This window comes from Lissotriton helveticus, chromosome 12 (genome assembly GCF_964261635.1).
Source record: "Lissotriton helveticus chromosome 12, aLisHel1.1, whole genome shotgun sequence".
NCBI classification, from domain to species: domain Eukaryota; kingdom Metazoa; phylum Chordata; class Amphibia; order Caudata; family Salamandridae; genus Lissotriton; species Lissotriton helveticus.
Window position 1 is genome coordinate 232,079,013 of NC_136073.1, and position 19,235 is coordinate 232,098,247.

General features: G+C 47.9%; 1 protein-coding gene across 1 annotated transcript in view; it reads left to right on the forward strand.

Annotated features, from left to right (window-relative positions):
- The window catches only part of ZC3H18 (zinc finger CCCH-type containing 18), a 529,005-nt gene that overhangs the window by 106,755 nt on the left and 403,015 nt on the right, over positions 1-19,235 (forward strand). The window contains exon 4 of the mRNA XM_078670778.1: positions 14,185-14,333. Coding sequence (XP_078526904.1) covers positions 14,185-14,333 — 149 coding nt within the window. The remainder of the gene's footprint in view (positions 1-14,184; positions 14,334-19,235) is intronic.

A 19,235-nucleotide genomic window follows, 5' to 3' on the forward strand; every position in this document is an offset into this window, starting at 1 on the left:
GCGCTCCGTGCATTCTCCCATCCCTTTCAGCCCATCCCTTTGAAGTCTGCTCGCCTTTCCCTCCTCCCCATCTGGGTCCTTGGCTCCTCGGCATTCCTCCTCCCTTCTCGCCCACGCTTCTTATTAATTAAGTCGAGCCTGACCCACCATCTAACATGCTTTTGGTATAAAAACACCGTTTTCAAGAAACTGCTCAAAATCTCTTACATAAACCAAAATGCATCCAAAGTCATTGTCATCCTTTTGAATACTATAGTTTTGCTGATAAACCATTTTTTCTCTACCACATACCCGTTTCTCTTCATCCCAGTGTTTTGATGAAAAGCAATCCCTTCCGCTCCCCCGCCACACCAGCCACGTCACACCACCATTTGTCGATATCCTGCCTCGGCTACGGAATTTGCCTGTTGCCGCCATTTGTGAAAGTTAATTTACTTAAGATGTAGGGTTAACGTTGCTATTCATAGCTTTCAAATTAACCCGTCACCAAAGTAGTTCAGTACAACATCAAAGAGGTACAGAGCACGCACTGAATAGGCTCTAGGCACTGCTAACCTATATTACGGATATACATACAGCAGCACTTACTTCACCCATTGATATTTTTAAGTGTCTCAGTGATGAGATTATCATGCAGTATTGATGCTTCGTAGCTTCTGCGGTCGGAAGTGGTTCACACACACTGTATCAGAGCTGTGTCTTCTGATAAAACTTTAAACTGCTCTTCCTAATCGCCTGCTTCTCTCTCCCACCCATTGCTCCATCACCCCAGAGTGGCAGAGTTTGCAGCTGCTCTAGCGTGCTGAATAGCCGCGTGCTGAAGACTGCTTCATGGCGTCAAGTGAGCGATGGTGCTGACCAGAGTCCCCACCAAAAGTTAACTCTTGTCTTTTCCCGACCCGAGAGAGAGGACCCTCCGGGCTCTTTCAGTTTAACATTGCCTCAGAGCCTTTTTATTACTCTCCTGAGTGGACCCCGTACTTCAGAATGCACATTGCACAGCAGCGCAAAAATCGTTAATATCTGCTTACAAGACTGCGACTGTTCTCGCTCTCCCAGCACATCACGTTTATGAGCGAGACATGCTACCTTTTAATTCACATAAAACGTGTGCCAATAGAAAGGCAGCGTTCCTTTCTCTTGTTTACTAAACGACCACAATCGTTTCATTCCACATCGTGTTGATAGTCTATTACAAAGTATGTGCATGCTTTTTCATTTTGACTAATTTATTGGTGCCGAGAAGCCATTTATAAGTCTGTCTTGCTCTCCCACATGCTTTAAGGTAAAATGCCACACTGTCTTTTCCTTCTAGTTCGCAAACAATATACGGGGGGGAAAACCCCATACCGTAAAAAGCGAAACAGCATCCCTCTGCACCACCACAGCATCCCTCTGCACCACCACAGCATCCCTCTGCACCACCACAGCATCCCTCTGCACCACCACAGCATCCCTCTGCACCACCACAGCATCCCTCTGCACCACCACAGCATCCCTCTGCACCACCACAGCATCCCTCTGCACCACCACAGCATCCCTCTGCACCACCACAGCATCCCTCTGCACCACCACAGCATCCCTCTGCACCACCACAGCATCCCTCTGCACCACCACAGCATCCCTCTGCACCACCACAGCATCCCTCTGCACCACCACAGCATCCCTCTGCACCACCACAGCATCCCTCTGCACCACCACAGCATCCCTCTGCACCACCACAGCATCCCTCTGCACCACCACAGCATCCCTCTGCACCACCACAGCATCCCTCTGCACCACCACAGCATCCCTCTGCACCACCACAGCATCCCTCTGCACCACCACAGCATCCCTCTGCACCACCACAGCATCCTTCTGCACCACCACAGCATCCCTCTGCACCACCACAGCATCCCTCTGCACCACCACAGCATCCCTCTGCACCACCACAGCATCCCTCTGCACCACCACAGCATCCCTCTGCACCACCACAGCATCCCTCTGCACCACCACAGCATCCCTCTGCACCACCACAGCATCCCTCTGCACCACCACAGCATCCCTCTGCACCACCACAGCATCCCTCTGCACCACCACAGCATCCCTCTGCACCACCACAGCATCCCTCTGCACCACCACAGCATCCCTCTGCACCACCACAGCATCCCTCTGCACCACCACAGCATCCCTCTGCACCACCACAGCATCCCTCTGCACCACCACAGCATCCCTCTGCACCACCACAGCATCCCTCTGCACCACCACAGCATCACTCTGCACCACCACAGCATCACTCTGCACCACCACAGCATCACTCTGCACCACCACAGCATCACTCTGCACCACCACAGCATCACTCTGCACCACCACAGCATCACTCTGCACCACCACAGCATCACTCTGCACCACCACACCATCACTCTGCACCACCACAGCATCACTCTGCACCACCACAGCATCACTCTGCACCACCACAGCATCAGTCAGCACCACCACAGCAACACTCACCACTACCACAGCATCACTCAGCACCACCACAGTATCACTTAGCACCACCACAGTATCACTCAGCAACACCACATCATCACTAAGGCCCAAGAATGCATCCCTCAGCACCACCACAGTATCACTTAGCACCACCACAGTATCACTCAGCAACACCACATCATCACTAAGGCCCAAGAATGCATCCCTCAGCACCACCACAGCGTCACTCAGCGCAACCACAGCGTCACCCAGCGCAACCACGGTGTCACCCAGCGCAACCACGGCGTCACCCAGCGCAACCACGGCGTCACCCAGCGCAACCACGGCGTCACTCAGGGGAACCACAGGATCACTCAGGGGAACCACAGGATCACTCAGGGGAACCACAGCATCACTCAGGGGAACCACAGCATCACTCAGGGGAACCACAGCATCACTCAGCGGAACCACAGCATCACTCAGCGCAACCACAGCATCACTCAGCGCAACCACAGCATCACTCAGCGCAACCACAGCATCACTCAGCGCAACCACAGCATCACTCAGCACCACTACAGCATCACTGGTTCAAATATGTTCTCTCAATGTTTCAAGCTTTATTACAAATGTCACAAAAATATGTTAATATTTCACTTCTGTTCTTGTATTTTCGTCGCAGTAAAATACACTGAACATAATCTTCACAAAAGTTACTTGCAAAAGTTTAAGCTATTGCCATTATAAATTACAATAACTTTTATTTAAGTATTAATTATTTAAAAAAATTAAAAGCCATTGTTATTTGTAATAGCAATACATGTAAGTCACGTAAATACAACACATATTGCATTACAAATGCTATAGGTGTCACATTTGCGAAAGTTATAACTCTTGGCATTGTAAATGACAAAGCTATTAATTTAGCTATTTTCTAACCCAACACATAAATAAAAAATGTGACATTTACAATACCAATAGCTCAAACTTTCCTAATGCAAGACCTATTACATTGCAAATGCTTTTTTGCCTCTCCTTCCATCTATAGTTTGCAAGCTGAAGCAGATGTCCCTCACTCTCATCCCTGTAGCCCCACCCACGGCGCGACAGCCTTGGTACGCTACTCTGCTGGAACTCTCCCTGGTTCCTCACAAGAAAATTCCATACAGGCCAGGCCTTCTCATGCAAAACCACGGGGCACTATGGCACCCCATTCCTCAACAGCTTAATCTTGCTATCTGGCTCCTTTGGTCATGGAGTGTGGTTACCTCAAACAATCAGAAGAATGTGTGTCCATTCTTCTCACAGCACGAAGACCTGTTACCAGGGCCTGCTACATGGTCAAATGGAAGCATTTTGTGCACTGTTGCGTTTCAGAACATATCAATTCTCTCGCACCGTCAGTTGAAGAAATTGTCTATTACCTCCTTAATCAGTCTGGCCTTGCCTACACCTCCAATCAGTTACATGTGGCTGCTGCAGCTGGTTACCTACAAAATAGGCAGCACACTTCCCTCTTCAGGGTAACAGTCATTCAGGCATTTTTGAAAGGGCTTATACAGGTTATCCCTCCCGGGATGTCCCCTGTTTGGAATCTCAACATTGTCGTAACTAAGTTCATGGGCCCTTCTTTTGAACCTTTTTACTCTTTCCTGCTCAAGTTACTTTCTTGGGAGGTAGCCTTCCTTGTAGCCATAGCTTCCCTTATGCGAGTCCATGAGGTACACACTCATCCTAGAGGAGCCTTTCTTCCAGATTAATTTGGTTATGGTGATTCCGAGAACCAACCCCAAATTTCTCCCTAAAGTGGTTTCTGCTTTTCATCGCAATCAATTCATTGCCACATCCAAAGTCTGTAGCCGAATGCATCTTGCATACCTTAGATGCCGAAAGAGCGTTAATGTATTATGTGGATTTGAACAAAACAGATTTGTAATACAAAACAACTTTGTGTTGCCTACTCCGAGCCACACAAAGGGCAGGCCATTTCCAAAGCTGTATTTGCTCGTTGACTTGTCAAGTGTATTCAAAGTTGTTATGCCAAAGCTACAAGGCCCCTACCTATAGCTCCAAGACCACATTCCACTCCCAAAAAAGGTGCTTTGATGGCTTTCTTGGGGAATATATGACTAGCTGACATCTGTAAAGCAGCTACTTGGTCCACGTCTCACATTTGTACTAAAGATTACTGTGTGGATGTCCTAGCTAGACAACAAGATAGTTGAGCAGGCTGTCTTATGCACACTGTTTAAATCTTCTGCAACATCCTCAGGCTAAGCTACCGCTTTCTGGGGAGGACTGCTTTACAGTCTATGCACAGCATGTGTATCTAAAGCTACACATCCAGTAACAATTTTTTTTACTTACCATGTAAACATAGGTTTGTGGCATGTGCTCTAGATTCACATGCACCCACACTCCTCCCTGGGCAGAGGACAGTTGCAAATACTCCTACCTTTAAGTCTTTATTTCGCATGGTCATGTCTTCTGTATCTATATGCTCCATCTACATATTCGCACTCCGGTAGGAAGAAACCATTGTAACTATGGAGTTGATGCCCATGCTCATTGTCTACAGTAGGTGCACACGCCCAAGTCCAACTAGATGTGTATGCACAGCATGTGAATCTACAGCACTACATGCCACGAACAGATGCTTACTGGGCATGTAACATTTTCCTTACTGAATATCGGTGTTGGACGGAAAAGTCCTCTGCATGGTTCTGGATGTGCACCCCTTCCCTGAGTGCTCAACTGTACTGATGTTTGGTTCCCTAATGCTGATTATTGTTGTCATAGGCAAACACTGATCAAGCGTGTGCATCATGAGATCGGCCTGTCTCACTGATTGCAGTCTTGTTGAACCAGGAGGGGCCGTCCAAAGATCTGCGCTTACAGTGGTGGAAGGCTACTGCCTTCACCTGGAGTTAAGCATCGCGAGTGCAGTGGTCGGAGCATACCTTGTAGAGAACAGTATGAGTATACATCTCCTTTTTAGGTCTCACTATTATATCCCGCAGGGATAGATAGGCGAGATTATAGTAGGCAGTTCAAAAACTCTACCAAACGTGCGGATCGCGTACAGTTCATGTGAGCTATGCGAGTGCACGCCATCGCCAGCCTCGTCACACCACCATTTGTCTGCGCCTCGCATCAGACTTGCAAAGGCTGGCGCTCCCCCGCGTGCACATCACGCACCACCATTTGTCTGTGCCTCGCATCAGACTTCAGGCTGCCCCTTCCCCACCCACCCCCCCTGCCACAGCAATGCTGAGAGCTTGTTTTCCCCGCGGCCGCATCAGTTTCATTTTATTCCGTGCCATCAGTTTCATTTTCTTACGTGCAGCGCATCCCTGCGATCACTTCCCGCTCACTTTTATTTTTTTCCCGCGACCGCATCAGCTTCATTTTCTTAAGTGCCGTCAGTTTCATTGTCTTCCGTGCTATCACACGAGCGCTGCCGCTCACTTTTATTTTCTTCCTGCGGCCACGATTTGTGCTTTCTCACGAGCGCGGCTACTCACTTTTATTTTCTTCACGCAGAATTGGTCTGTGCATAGAAAAGTTGGGCCGGTGCTGCTTTGAGCCAAGTGACACAGGTGGTGGGGTGGGCAATCCCAGTTAAAGTCAGTATGCCAACCTAGTACCACCACAGCTAATGTCAAAGCACTCAAAAAGATAAGGGCCAGCGTCATGCAGTGTCCATGGGTACAGCAGCACAAGAAGCACCATCAGTACCTAAGTCAGGCCCCTCGGGCAGTTTGTACTAGACGGTAGAAGCACAGTGCGTCAGAATGCTCCACACTTGGCTCCCACCACACACCCGCATCGCACCACCCCCGCAGCTTCATGGGGGCAGCCAGGGGTGTCACGGCACCAGAGGGCATCACAGTCCATGGCCCACTAGATCACCACTCTGCAGTTTGCAGCCGGGAATCGGCTCCACCTCCTCACCTCTCTGCACCGGATGTCAGCAGCTTAGCGCCAGCAGCCTTGCCTCTCGGGCCGTAGCCTAACTCCCAGCCATTGTAGATGGGGACCCCAGTCCTGCCACAATGCTGTTCGCAGTGGTGCCTTCTTCTTCAGGCACAGCAGGGCAGTCAGGAAGCACGGGAAGGGACTCTGCGGGCACAGAGCAGGGCTCATAGTAGAATAATCACCGGATAAACGGGGCAAAGAGCATAGCTCACTTAGAGCACTCCCACCATGATGGCTGCTCAAGCCACGACCCCCAACCTCCCTCATTAAATTGTATTCATGTGTAGTGTTATTTAACCTACAGGATTTGGGGATTATGTACTAGATTTTCCTTACATGGTGTTATTGTATTCATGTGTACTGTTCTTTGATACACAGAATTGGGGTATTATGTACTACTGTTTTCCTATGTGATGTTTTCCTTACAAGGTTTCCCCCCAAATTCTGATTGAACGCCTCACTCTACCACCCTCACTCTACCACCCTCACTCTACCACCCTCACTCTACCACCCTCACTCTACCACCCTCACTCTACCACCCTCACTCTACCGCCCTCACTCTACCGCCCTCACTCTACCGCCCTCACTCTACCGCCCTCACTCTACCGCCCTCACTCTACCGCCCTCACTCTACCGCCCTCACTCTACCGCCCTCACTCTACCGCCCTCACTCTACCGCCCTCACTCTACCGCCCTCACTCTACCGCCCTCACTCTACCGCCCTCACTCTACCGCCCTCACTCTACCGCCCTCACTCTACCGCCCTCACTCTACCGCCCTCACTCTACCGCCCTCTCTACCGCCCTCACTCTACCGCCCTCACTCTACCGCCCTCACTCTACCACTCTACCGCCCTCACTCTACCGCCCTCACTCTACCACACTCACTCTACCACACTCACTCTACCACCCCACCTCCTTCTTTAACTCCTCCTTCTCTAACTCCCTGTTCTCTTCTCCCATGCTGATCTGCTGTTCTCTTCCTCCCGCCTCATTCTCTAACTCCCTGTTCTCTTCTCCTGTGATAATCTTTCTGCTGTCTTCCATCCGCCTCCTTCTCTAACTCCCTGTTATTTTCTCCCGTGCTGATCTGCTGCTCTCTTCCACCCCACCTCCTTCTTTAACTCCCTGTTCTCTTTTGCTGTGCTGATCTGCTTCTCTCTTCCACCCGCCTCCTTCTTTGACTCCCTGTTCTGTTCTCCCATGCTGATCTGCTGCTCTCTTCCACCCTGCCCCCTTCTCCAACTCCCTGTTCTCTTCTCCTCTGCTAATCTGCTGTTCTCTTCCACCCGCCTCTTTCTATAACTCCGTTCTCTGCTCCTGTACCGATCTGCTGCTCTCTTCCACCCGCCTCCTTCTTTAAGTCCCTGTTCTATTTTGCTGTGTTGATCTGCTGCTCTCTTCCACCCACCTCCTTCTCTAATTCCCAGTTCTCTTCTCTTCGCCCGTACTGATCTGCTGCTCTCTTCCACCGCCTCCTTCTCTAGCTCCCCGTTCTCTTCTCTTGTGCCGATCTGCTGTTCTCTTCCACCCGCCTTCTTCTTTAACTCCCTGTTCTCTTCTCCTGTGCTGATCTGCTGCTCTCTTCCACCCCACCTCCTTCTGTAACTCCCTGTTCTCTTCTCCTGTGCTAATCTGCTGTTCTCTTCCACCCGCCTCTTTCTCTAACTCCCTGTTCTCTTCTCTTGTGCCGATCTGCTGTTCTCTTCCACCCACCTCCTTCTTTAACTCCCTGTTCTCTTCTCCTGTGCTGATCTGCTGCTCTCTTCCACCCTCCTCCTGCTTTAACTCCCTGTTCTCTTCTGCTGTGCTGATCTGCTGCTCTCGTCCACATACATCCTTCTCTAACTGCATACACACATACATACATACAACCACGCACACACATACAACCACGCACACACATACAACCACACACACACAACCACACCACACACACACAACCACACCACACACACACAACCACACCACACACACACAACCACACCACACACACAACCACACCACACACACAACCACACACACAACCACACACACAACCACACACCCAACCACACACCCAACCACACACCCAACCACACACCCAACCCCACACCCAACCCCACACATCACCACACACATCACCACACACACACATCACCACACACACACATCACCACACACACACATCACCACACACACACATCACCACACACACACATCACCACACACACACATCACCACACACACACATCACCACACACACACATCACCACACACAACCACACACACAACCACACACACAACCACATACACACCCACGCACACACCCACGCACACACCCACGCACACACCCACGCACACACCCACGCACACACCCACGCACACACCCACGCACACACCCACGCACACACCCACGCACACACCCACGCACACACCCACGCACACACCCACGCACACACCCACGCACACACCCACGCACACACCCACGCACACACCCACGCACACACCCACGCACACAACCACACACACACCCACGCACACACCCACGCACACAACCACACACACACACAATCACACAATCACACACAACCACACACAACCACACAACCACACACACACACACAACCACACACACACACAACCACACACACACACAACCACACACACACACACAACCACACACACACACAACCACACACACACACAACCACACACACACACACAACCACACACACACACAACCACACACACACACAACCACACACACACACAACCACACACACATACACACACAACCACACACACAACCACACACAACCACACACACAACCACACACACAACCACACACACAACCACACACACAACCACACACACAACCACACACACACACACAACCACACACACACACAACCACACACACACAACCACACACACACAACCACACACACACACAACCACACACACACACAACCACACACACACACACACACACACACAACCACACACACACACACAACCACACACACACACACAACCACACACACACACACACAAACACACACACACACAAACACACACAAACACACACACACACCCACACACAACCACACACACACACAACCACACACACACACACAACCACACACACACAACCACACACACACAACCACACACACACACACAACCACACACACACACACACAACCACACACACACACACAACCACACACACACACACAACCACACACACAACCACACACACACAACCACACACACAACCAACCACACACACAACCAACCACACACAACCACACACACACACAACCACACACACACACAACCACACACACACACACACAACCACACAATCACACACAACCACACACAACCACACAACCACACACACACACAACCACACACACACAACCACGCACACACAACCACACAACCACACAATCACACAATCACACAACCACACAACCACACCCACGCACACCTATCTATCACCCTCACTCTAGCTATCTATCTATCGCCCTCACTCTATCTAGCCCACCACCACAGCATCACTCAGGGGCACCACAGCATCACTCAGGGGCACCACAGCATCACTCAGGGGCACCACAACATCACTATGCGCCACCATAACATCACTCAGCGCCACCACAGTATCAATCGGTGCAACCATTCAACAACAACTGGTTCAAGTATGTTCTCTTAATGATTCAAGCTTTATAACAAATGTCACCAAAAAATGTTAATATTTCACTTCTGTTCTTGGATTTACGTCACAATAAAATACACTGAACATAATCTTCACAAAAGTTATTTACAAAAGTTTAAGCTATTGCCATTATAAATAACAATAACTTATTTAAGTATTAATTATTTAAAAAAAATTAAAAGCCATTGTTATTCGTAATATCAATACATCTAAGTCACGTAAATACAAAACATGTTGCATTACAAATGGTTTAGGTGTCACATTTGCAAAAGTTAAAAGTATTGGCAAGCTATTAATTTCGTAATTTTCAAATCCAACACATAAATAAAAAAAATTCATTTACAAGACCAATAGCTCAAACGTTCCTAATGCGAGACCTATTGCATTGCAAATGCTTGTTAACCTGTGCCACTGGAGTTGGGGCCTACAGACTTACTAATTTTCCGCTGCTGTGTGTTTAACTCGCCCTGGCCTTAAACTGTTTGTTGTGAAGTGCTGCACAGCTCAGGCGTGGTCCAACTACACCTGTGTGTATGTGTGCCTGGGAAGGGTACATTAAAGGGATGATGCAGTGCTGAGCAGTATGTTCATGGTTAGTGCTTGTGCCGGGTGTATGTGTGCCTTTGAGTGGCACAGTATATAAATGATACAGTGCTGTGCAGTGTGTGTGAGTTGTATACATGCACTGGTGTATTGTACCTGTCTGTGGTACAACACATGGAGGGCCCTGGGTTTCACTTTGGGAGACCCAGACCTGCATGGTTAAATATAGAGAGGAGGCAGGGAAATCCCGCCTGTACAGATTTGTGTATCGCTGCATTCATGTGAGCGGAGTGAGACAAACACTGGAGAGTGGATAATCAGGCTTCCTTTGTACTTTTCAAAGGGCACTCTTTGATTCAGTGAAAAGTCACAACGAAGGGGCGTGGGCACATCTCTGGAAGAAGATGGGGCGAAAAGAGAATCATAAAGGATAGGGCTGGGGCCCTCAGATAATATTTTGATACACGTCACTGCGGCTGATACTCGGGTGTAAACTAAAGTCACTCCCATGGCATGTATTGTCTGGCTATCTGCCTTGTAGTCGCTCCTACTGTGACAGACTGCTTTTCTGAGGATTTTCGTGTTTCGTCGCACCAGAAGGTATACACCCGCAACTTTTCCAAGGCTCTAATGTCTCTTGTTTTAAACCATTTTGTGTGTGATGATAATTCCTAGCCACACGATCCTCCGGCGTAGGTAAATAGTTATTGCGGTAACTCTCAATCTCTTCGTATATTGATCACCAATTATTATGGTTAGTCCTCGTGTTCATTCATATCAGAACTCTCCTATGCCAAATAGCGTTACCTCGAGTGTACGTGTTGGCTGACTAAGATCAGTTTAAAGGGAAACGGATGAAAAGAAATAAAGAAACAAAAAACCTATTGTGATTTCTGTTGTACATTCGTTTTGACTTACTATTGCTACTGCTGTCATTCTTGTGTCTAAAACTTAACCTGTGCTGGGGATTGTTATTAGGTGTGAGGAGAGGGCTGTGCATGGATCAGGTCGTTGCCCGTTTACAAGAAAGACCCTGTGGGCCAGATGAGGGCTCCTGTGTGTTGGGCTGCGCTGATCGGGCTGGAGCCCGTGCATAGAGGTGAACCGGCGTCCCTGTATGCCTGGAGGTGCCAATGTGAAAAGACTGCTGTGCGGTAAGGGCTGTAGCCTTGTGTGGAAATGGCTCACGACCATCTAGGTCAGGCGGTACCACTACCCGTGTACTTTGAGGATACAGTGACCCTGTATGACGAAGGGGATCACCGGTAACAGGAAGCATCAAGAACTGCAACCAGATGTGCAGCCCCCACTGAAGAAGTGAGGATGCCGTGGGAGCACCATCGCCCAGATGAGGGACTGGTATCAGGATCAATGCAATAACCCCCACTTGCAGACTGATCGAATACTTACCCCACAGGAGGACATCTTCCGGAGAACAGCGGATGTAGGAACTCTGCATCCGCTGAGTGTCGTTCGCCGGGGCCGTGTCCTATTGGGTTTGCCAATGCTTGTTCTTTCTCTTTCCTTTTCTGGGCCTGTCTGTCCACCTGCCACACCCCTCTGTAATTTATTGCATAACCGTTTTATTTGTGAGCACGTTATCATCCGATCTGCAGTCAGATGAGAGGGCCCATAAACAACTGTCCATGGAACGTGCTGGCAGCCCCGCTTAAGCTGCTTAAGTGAGGGGTCTGTCACCCCCCTGCACAAGCTAATGTTTACGGTTATTCACCAATTCCGATCAAATCTCTGCCTACTCTAGTATGGGTTGGAAATATACTCCTGACAAAAGCAGGAGTACAACTTTTTATGTAATGAGGAAAAAGGGAGATGTAAAGAAAATTAATTTGCAATTGTTGAGCATATTTTCACCTGCAGTAATGTACTTGTTTACATTTGCTCATGGAATTCAAATGTTTTTAAGAAGTACCATTTTCAGTCATACTTCTGCAAACTCTCATAAATTGCTAAAAGTCTTGAATCTGCTCCAGTTTATACAGGCGAGTGAACTTTTCTATCTTTCTTTTAGAATTGGGCACATAATGTATTTGTTACCCATAATGATTTTACAGTCATTATTCATCTTCTCATCTTTATTTAAATATTGGTATGCATGAAGCACTTTTTGCCAAATGATACCTCTGTATTTAAACTTTCTCAATCGTTTAGCAAAACCTTTTTTTCAAGTTGCAATTTTTGTGTGCATATTATATTCCAAAAGCAAACCACTGTCAATCCTACTGTCCTGCTTATATGTGTATTTGTATATAATCCGGTGGCATTTTGGGATCATTCTAAATATCCTCAAATTGTTTCTTTTTGACCTGTGCACACATTTTTATTCTTAAGCCACTACCACTTATAAAATCTGAATATTGTGAGTGCTACCCTAATTAATAATAATGGTTTTCCTTTATTTAATCCTATATACCCATTGAACAACTTGAACCTTGGGATACTAAACTTTCCTTAGTGGAAGACAATCCTGTTTTACAGATCCATTCTGTGGTACTATAAAATGGCAGAATCGTTTTGTGCAGCGTTGGATTGGCCTTCTTGTCCAGTGGACAAAATAAACTTGAAAACTTGTTGCCATTGATTCCAAACAATATGTCCTGGGCAATAAGAAAGCCACACCCCAACATTATTTTTCACCTAAGCTCCTTACCTGAGCAAACCCCCCATGATCTCTAAACTGAAGCAAATCTGGTGGCTTTAAGAAAACAATGGTAGAAAAGTCCTTCTCCCCTCATGAGAAATTAGCAACAACATTCTGAAGCACCCAACTTGGTTGCCTCAGTGCAGTTTTAGCACCATATGAATAAGTATAATATCTCTTTCTGCTTTACTACTTCATTTTCCATTATACAGTTGTAAAGAATGTACCATGCTGATGGTAAATTTGGTTTAATTCCTTACTAGCTCTCCTGCTTAAGCGTGTTATCTGGAGTTGCAGGCTCTCTCATTCATTATAAAGTAATCAACCATGCCACTCATTCCTTTTTTGATTTTTTAAAAGTTTTAATATAGCGCAAACTAGACCCGAAGATATCCGGTATCCGAGCGATTTGCATGAGCACCATTTTCGTTGCGGATGGACACATTCCTTTTTGTTAGGCACTGGGACATGAAGTTATTTGCCCAGAATCACAGGATGTTGAGCGTCGTTGCTGAAACTCGAACACGGTTCCCCAGCTTTGCGGTCGACCACTATAGCCGTAAGGCTACATCCTCTTCCAATTCCTTCTGCTGCAGAATGGAATCAAAGATGGCATTGGGGCTGCAGGACGAAGGAAATATAATTGCAGCTCAAATTGAAACAAATAAGTCACAAAAAAGACTTACACAAACATTTGAGGTGCTTTGCATGATATTATAGAGCTAATAAATAAATTGTGGCGGCAACATTACTCTTACAGGAAAGTAGCTCTTCCTTTTGTTGAAGGCTAAGCAAAAGCTCTGGAGTCTTGTTGAAAGCCTAATGTTACCCTAATTTAGGTATCTTTATTTTCTAGGGAACTGCACATGGGGAATGGACTGTAGATTTCTCCACCCTGGAATGAATGATAAAGGAAGCTATTCACTTATACCCAAGCAGGATCCCTTCGCTGGCAACTGTGCACCTCCTGCTGGTGTTCCAGCCCTATTGCCAGCAAACCAATGGGTACGTTTTCTTGATTTTTAGTTTTTTTTATTGTTTTTGGGATAATGAATTTATCATTTGTGCAGTGCTTGTTTGCAGACTTAGATTACTTGCAAGCTTCTAAGAAGCAACTTGGTTAAGCGGAGAAGGTAAAGGTTAATGTCGTATAATTAGAATTAACCTCAATGTAAACAAAGGGGCCTCGCTATTTGGAGAGCCAAACTCCTGTGTTTTTTTAAACTGACTTTCATCTACATAGTTCTATATGGCATGCTTCATCATAGACAACTTACCTGGTACATTTTCTATGGTATTGGTTTGACTCAGCAGTTTTATCTACAGCTTCAGTCTTTAAAGAGGTCAGTCTTCAACTCTTACCTAAATTATAACCGCTTTGGGGTGATCCTGATGCATCCAGGGATGATGTTCCAGATCAGGCGTTCCACCGACACCTGTTCCTTAAGCTTCCACCTCAGCATTCAGGTCTCCTAGACCGCCTTCGCTGGTACCATCGCATTATTCTCCTGATGCAAATTCATCGGATGATGAACGAGAGGAAGGTGAAGTGTCGGAGTGGGACGAGTTCCAAATCCAAACTCCATCTCCTTCAACTCCAGTTCCCACTGATTCTCCTCCGGCGGATATCGGAGGCTTCCACCTCCTCATGGAAAGGGCAACTCAAATATTCCTTCCTACCATGGAAACGAAGAAAGATGAATGCTTCCTGTAAGATTTTAAGGATCAGCCAAGTAGGCAGATACTGACAATTCCCATTATAGATTTTATCTGGAATGAGGGATTCAAGGTATTGACAACTCCTGCGTCTATCCCTCCAGTTTTGCCCCGGCTGGACAAGAAGTATAAAGCGCCAGACAATTCACCGGTATGCTTCATAGGTCACCCGAAGGCTGACTATGTAATTGTACAAGATGCTCAAAGACGAATCCTTCTTCTCCGATCACAACCCCACCTGACAGAGATGGCAGACGGTTAGACTCAAATTGGAAAAAGAGTCTCCACCATGCCAGCGACAACAGTCGGTGCGGCTAATTCACTAGCCATCTTGGGTCGGTACGACCGACAAATGTGGTCGGACATCTCACCATATGTCAACATGTTACCAGAACCTTCAAAAGCTGGAGCTCTAAAGATCTTACAGGAAGGGGAACGTATCTCTGCGGAGATTATAGATTCGGCTGTGGATGTCGCATCCACATGTTTCAGACAGCTAGCGGGGGCTGCATTCTGCGGAGGCAAGGCTGGTTGAAGGCTACAATTTTTCGCCAGGAGGTTCAGGCAATGGTAACTGACATAGTGGTACAAAAGGGGGTGGTGATGGACGGAGCATCTGAACCAATCAAACACACACACAGTCAACAGATCTGGGTTTAATCCATCACCGTTCTTTAGCCCACTCTGCCACCCCAGTTCAGATATGGCCATATGCAAATCAGTCTGACCCTGTGCCTCATGGGAACAGTCCAAACCGAACTGCCAAGCCATGCCTTCCCTGGACCGGACACAAGCTTCCGAGGACCGATTTCTGGCATTTCAGCCGTCTTCAGCCCGGCTTGCTTGAATCCAGTGGCAAAGTGAGCAAGGGACTCACGTCTGAGCATACCCTGCCAACTTATGGCGAACAAAGTGGTACAAAAGGGGGTGGTGATGGACGGAGCATCTGAACCAATCAAACACTCACACCCAGTCAACAGATCTGGGTTTAATCCATCACCGTTTTTTAGCCCACTCTGCCACCCCAGTTCAGACATGGCCATATGCAAATCAGTCTGACCCTGTGCCTCATGGGAACAGTCCAGCCTGAACTGCCAAGCCATGCCTTCCCTGGACCGGAAACAAGCTTCCGAGGACCGGTTTCTGGCATTTCAGCCGTCTTCAGCCCGGCTTGCTTGAATCCAGTGGCAAAGTGAGCAAGGGACTCACGTCTGAGCATGCCCTGCCAACTTATGGCGAACAAAGTGGTACAAAAGGGGGTGGTGATGGACGGAGCATCTGAAACAATCAAACACTCACACCCAGTCAACAGATCTGGGTTTAATCCATCACCGTTCTTTAGCCCACTCTGCCACCCCAGTACAGATATGGCCATATGCAAATCAGTCTGACCCTGTGCCTCATGGGAACAGTCCAGCCCGAACTGCCAAGCCATGCCTTCCCTGGACCGGAAACAAGCTTCCGAGGACCGGTTACTGGCATTTCAGCCGTCTTCAGCCCGGCTTGCTTGAATCCAGTGGCAAAGTGAGCAAGGGACTCGCGTCTGAGCATGCCCTGCCAACTTATGGCGAACAAAGTGGTACAAAAGGGGGTGGTGATGGACGGAGCATCTGAACCAATCAAACACTCGCACCCAGTCAACAGATCTGGGTTTAATCCATCACCGTTCTTTAGCCCACTCTGCCACCCCAGTTCAGATATGGCCATATGCAAATCATTCTGACCCTGTGCCTCATGGAAACAGTCCAGCCCGAACTGCCAAGCCATGCCTTCCCTGGACCGGAAACAAGCTTCCGAGGACCGGTTTCTGGCATTTCAGCCGTCTTCAGCCCGGCTTGCTTGAATCCAGTGGCAAAGTAAGCAAGGGACTCACGTCTGAGCATACCCTGCCAACTTATGGCGAACAAAGTGGTACAAAGGGGGTGGTGATGGACGGAGCATCTGAACCAAATGGTAACTGACATGCCATTTGATGGCGAGGCATTGTTCGACCAACACGTAGAAGAAGCCCTACAAACCATCAAGAAGGACACCGAGACGGCCAGATCTCTCGGTACTTTTCAATTTCGTAAGCCGCCCTTTCGGGTTGCGAAAGGACGTGGATCGTTCTCCAATCGAGGGAGCTACAGCCAACTGAAATCTTATCAATCGTATCAAGGAAATCAACGATACCAATCACAAAGACAGCAGTCATATGGACAACGTAACACTGCCTATTCACAAAATAAAAGGAAGCCTTCCTACCGCGGAAGTGATTCAATTAAGAAACAATGAGAACTGCACCCGCTTCTGCCGCAGTCTCGTGTAAGAGGTTGGAGGAAGAATCTCCCAATTTTACTCAAACTGGTCCTCAATAACATCGGACAAGTGGGTCTTCGACATCGTGGCCAGAGGCCATGCTCTAGAATTCGAAAAGTTTCCTCCAACTTTTCCCCCAAAATGCCCACCTCCAGCTCATCTCAGGGAGCTGTTTTCCCAGATAAATCTGATGATACAAAAAAGAGCAATCGAGAGAGTCCCTCAGTTACAGAGAGGAACAGGATTTTATTCAAGATTTTTCCTGATAATGAAAAAATCGGGGGAATGGCGTCCCATTCTCGATCTTCCCTCCCTCAACAAATACCTATGGAAATGGTCTTTTCGTATGTTGACGCTTCAAGAAATCCTTCAACTTCTGTCGGCAGTGGATCACCTGGCCACCCTCGATCTTCAAGATGCGTACTTCGATGTTCCGATCCTTCCCAGACACAGAAATTGCTTGCGGTTCAGAGTGGCTGGCTGGGACTTCCAGTTCAAAGTCCTTCCCTTCGGACTACTGTCGGCACCCCGGGTGTTTACGAAGATTCTAGCACCAGTGGCGGCGCTCCACCGTCTGGAAGTGATTCAAATATTTTCTTATTTAGACGACTGGCTTATCTAGGCGAATTCTTTTTCGGACACAGACACCCAGGTCCAGAGATGTCTGTCCCTATTTCAGCCGCGGGGTCTCTATCAACCTCGACAAGTCCCATCTGATTCCTTTGCAAAAACAAACGTTTTTAGGGGCAATATTGGACACACAACTAACTCAGGCCTTTGTCTCAAACGAAAGGCAACAAAAAATTTGCAAACTGGCTCACAAGTTAAGATCAAAAAAGTCCTTTTCAGTCCACCAGTTAAAGTCCTTTTTAGGAATGATCTCTTCTTGCATCCCCTTAATACCCAACTGCCGCCTCAGGATGAGGCCCCTACAAGAAGAACTGAACCACCATTGGTTACAAGTTTCAGGATCGTTCGACAATCTTGTTAAGGTCACTCCTCTGATGCGAGAAGCCTTCCTCTGGTGGACTCAGAAAAGGAATGTGGACAAGGGATGTGTATTCCTACAAGAAGCGCCAAATTTTACAATCACCACAGATGCGTCCCTCGAGGGTTGGGGAGCACATCTTCCAGGGCTGACGGTCAGCGGAAAATGGAGCCCTCAACAACGGAAGTGGCATATCAACCTGCTGGAACTACAAGCTATCTTCTAAGATCATTTCAAACAGTCATTCTAGGAGCCACAGTACTGATCCGGACAGACAATACTACAAGTATGCATTACTTGAACAAACAGGGAGGCACAAGATCTGCTCTTCTCTCTCACCAACCCCAAGAAATCTGGGACTGGGCAATACGGCACAGGATCAATCTTTCAGCAGTTCGCATACTGGGAGTTTCCAATGTCCTGGCTGATTCCCTCAGCAGGACCACGGTATCCACTCATGAATGGGACCTACATCAGCCGACAGTGGATCGAGTTTTTCAGGAGTGGGGTCATCCCGATCTAGGCCTCTTTGCGACCAACCAGAACAGCAAATGCTGTTTCTTTGCAAGCTGGCTTCCCCTCGCAAATATATGCTTACGCTTTTCCTCCGATACCATTGGTTCCCAGAGTTCTCTGGAAAATGAAGAGAGAACCTTGTCGCCTAATTCTCATTGCCCCCAGGTGGCCTCACCAGTTCTGGTTCACCGAACTTCTCCTCCTATCAGAATGCGATCCCATTTAGTTTCGACCAATACCGAACCTCCTGTCGATTCAGAGCTGTCAAATTTGACACCCGGACCCTGCCTCTCTGAAATTAGCAGCCTGGCGCCTGAGCACCTTGAATTCGCTCATCTAAATAACCCTGCGGATTGCAAGGAAGTTCTGGCTAATGCTCGAGCGCCTGC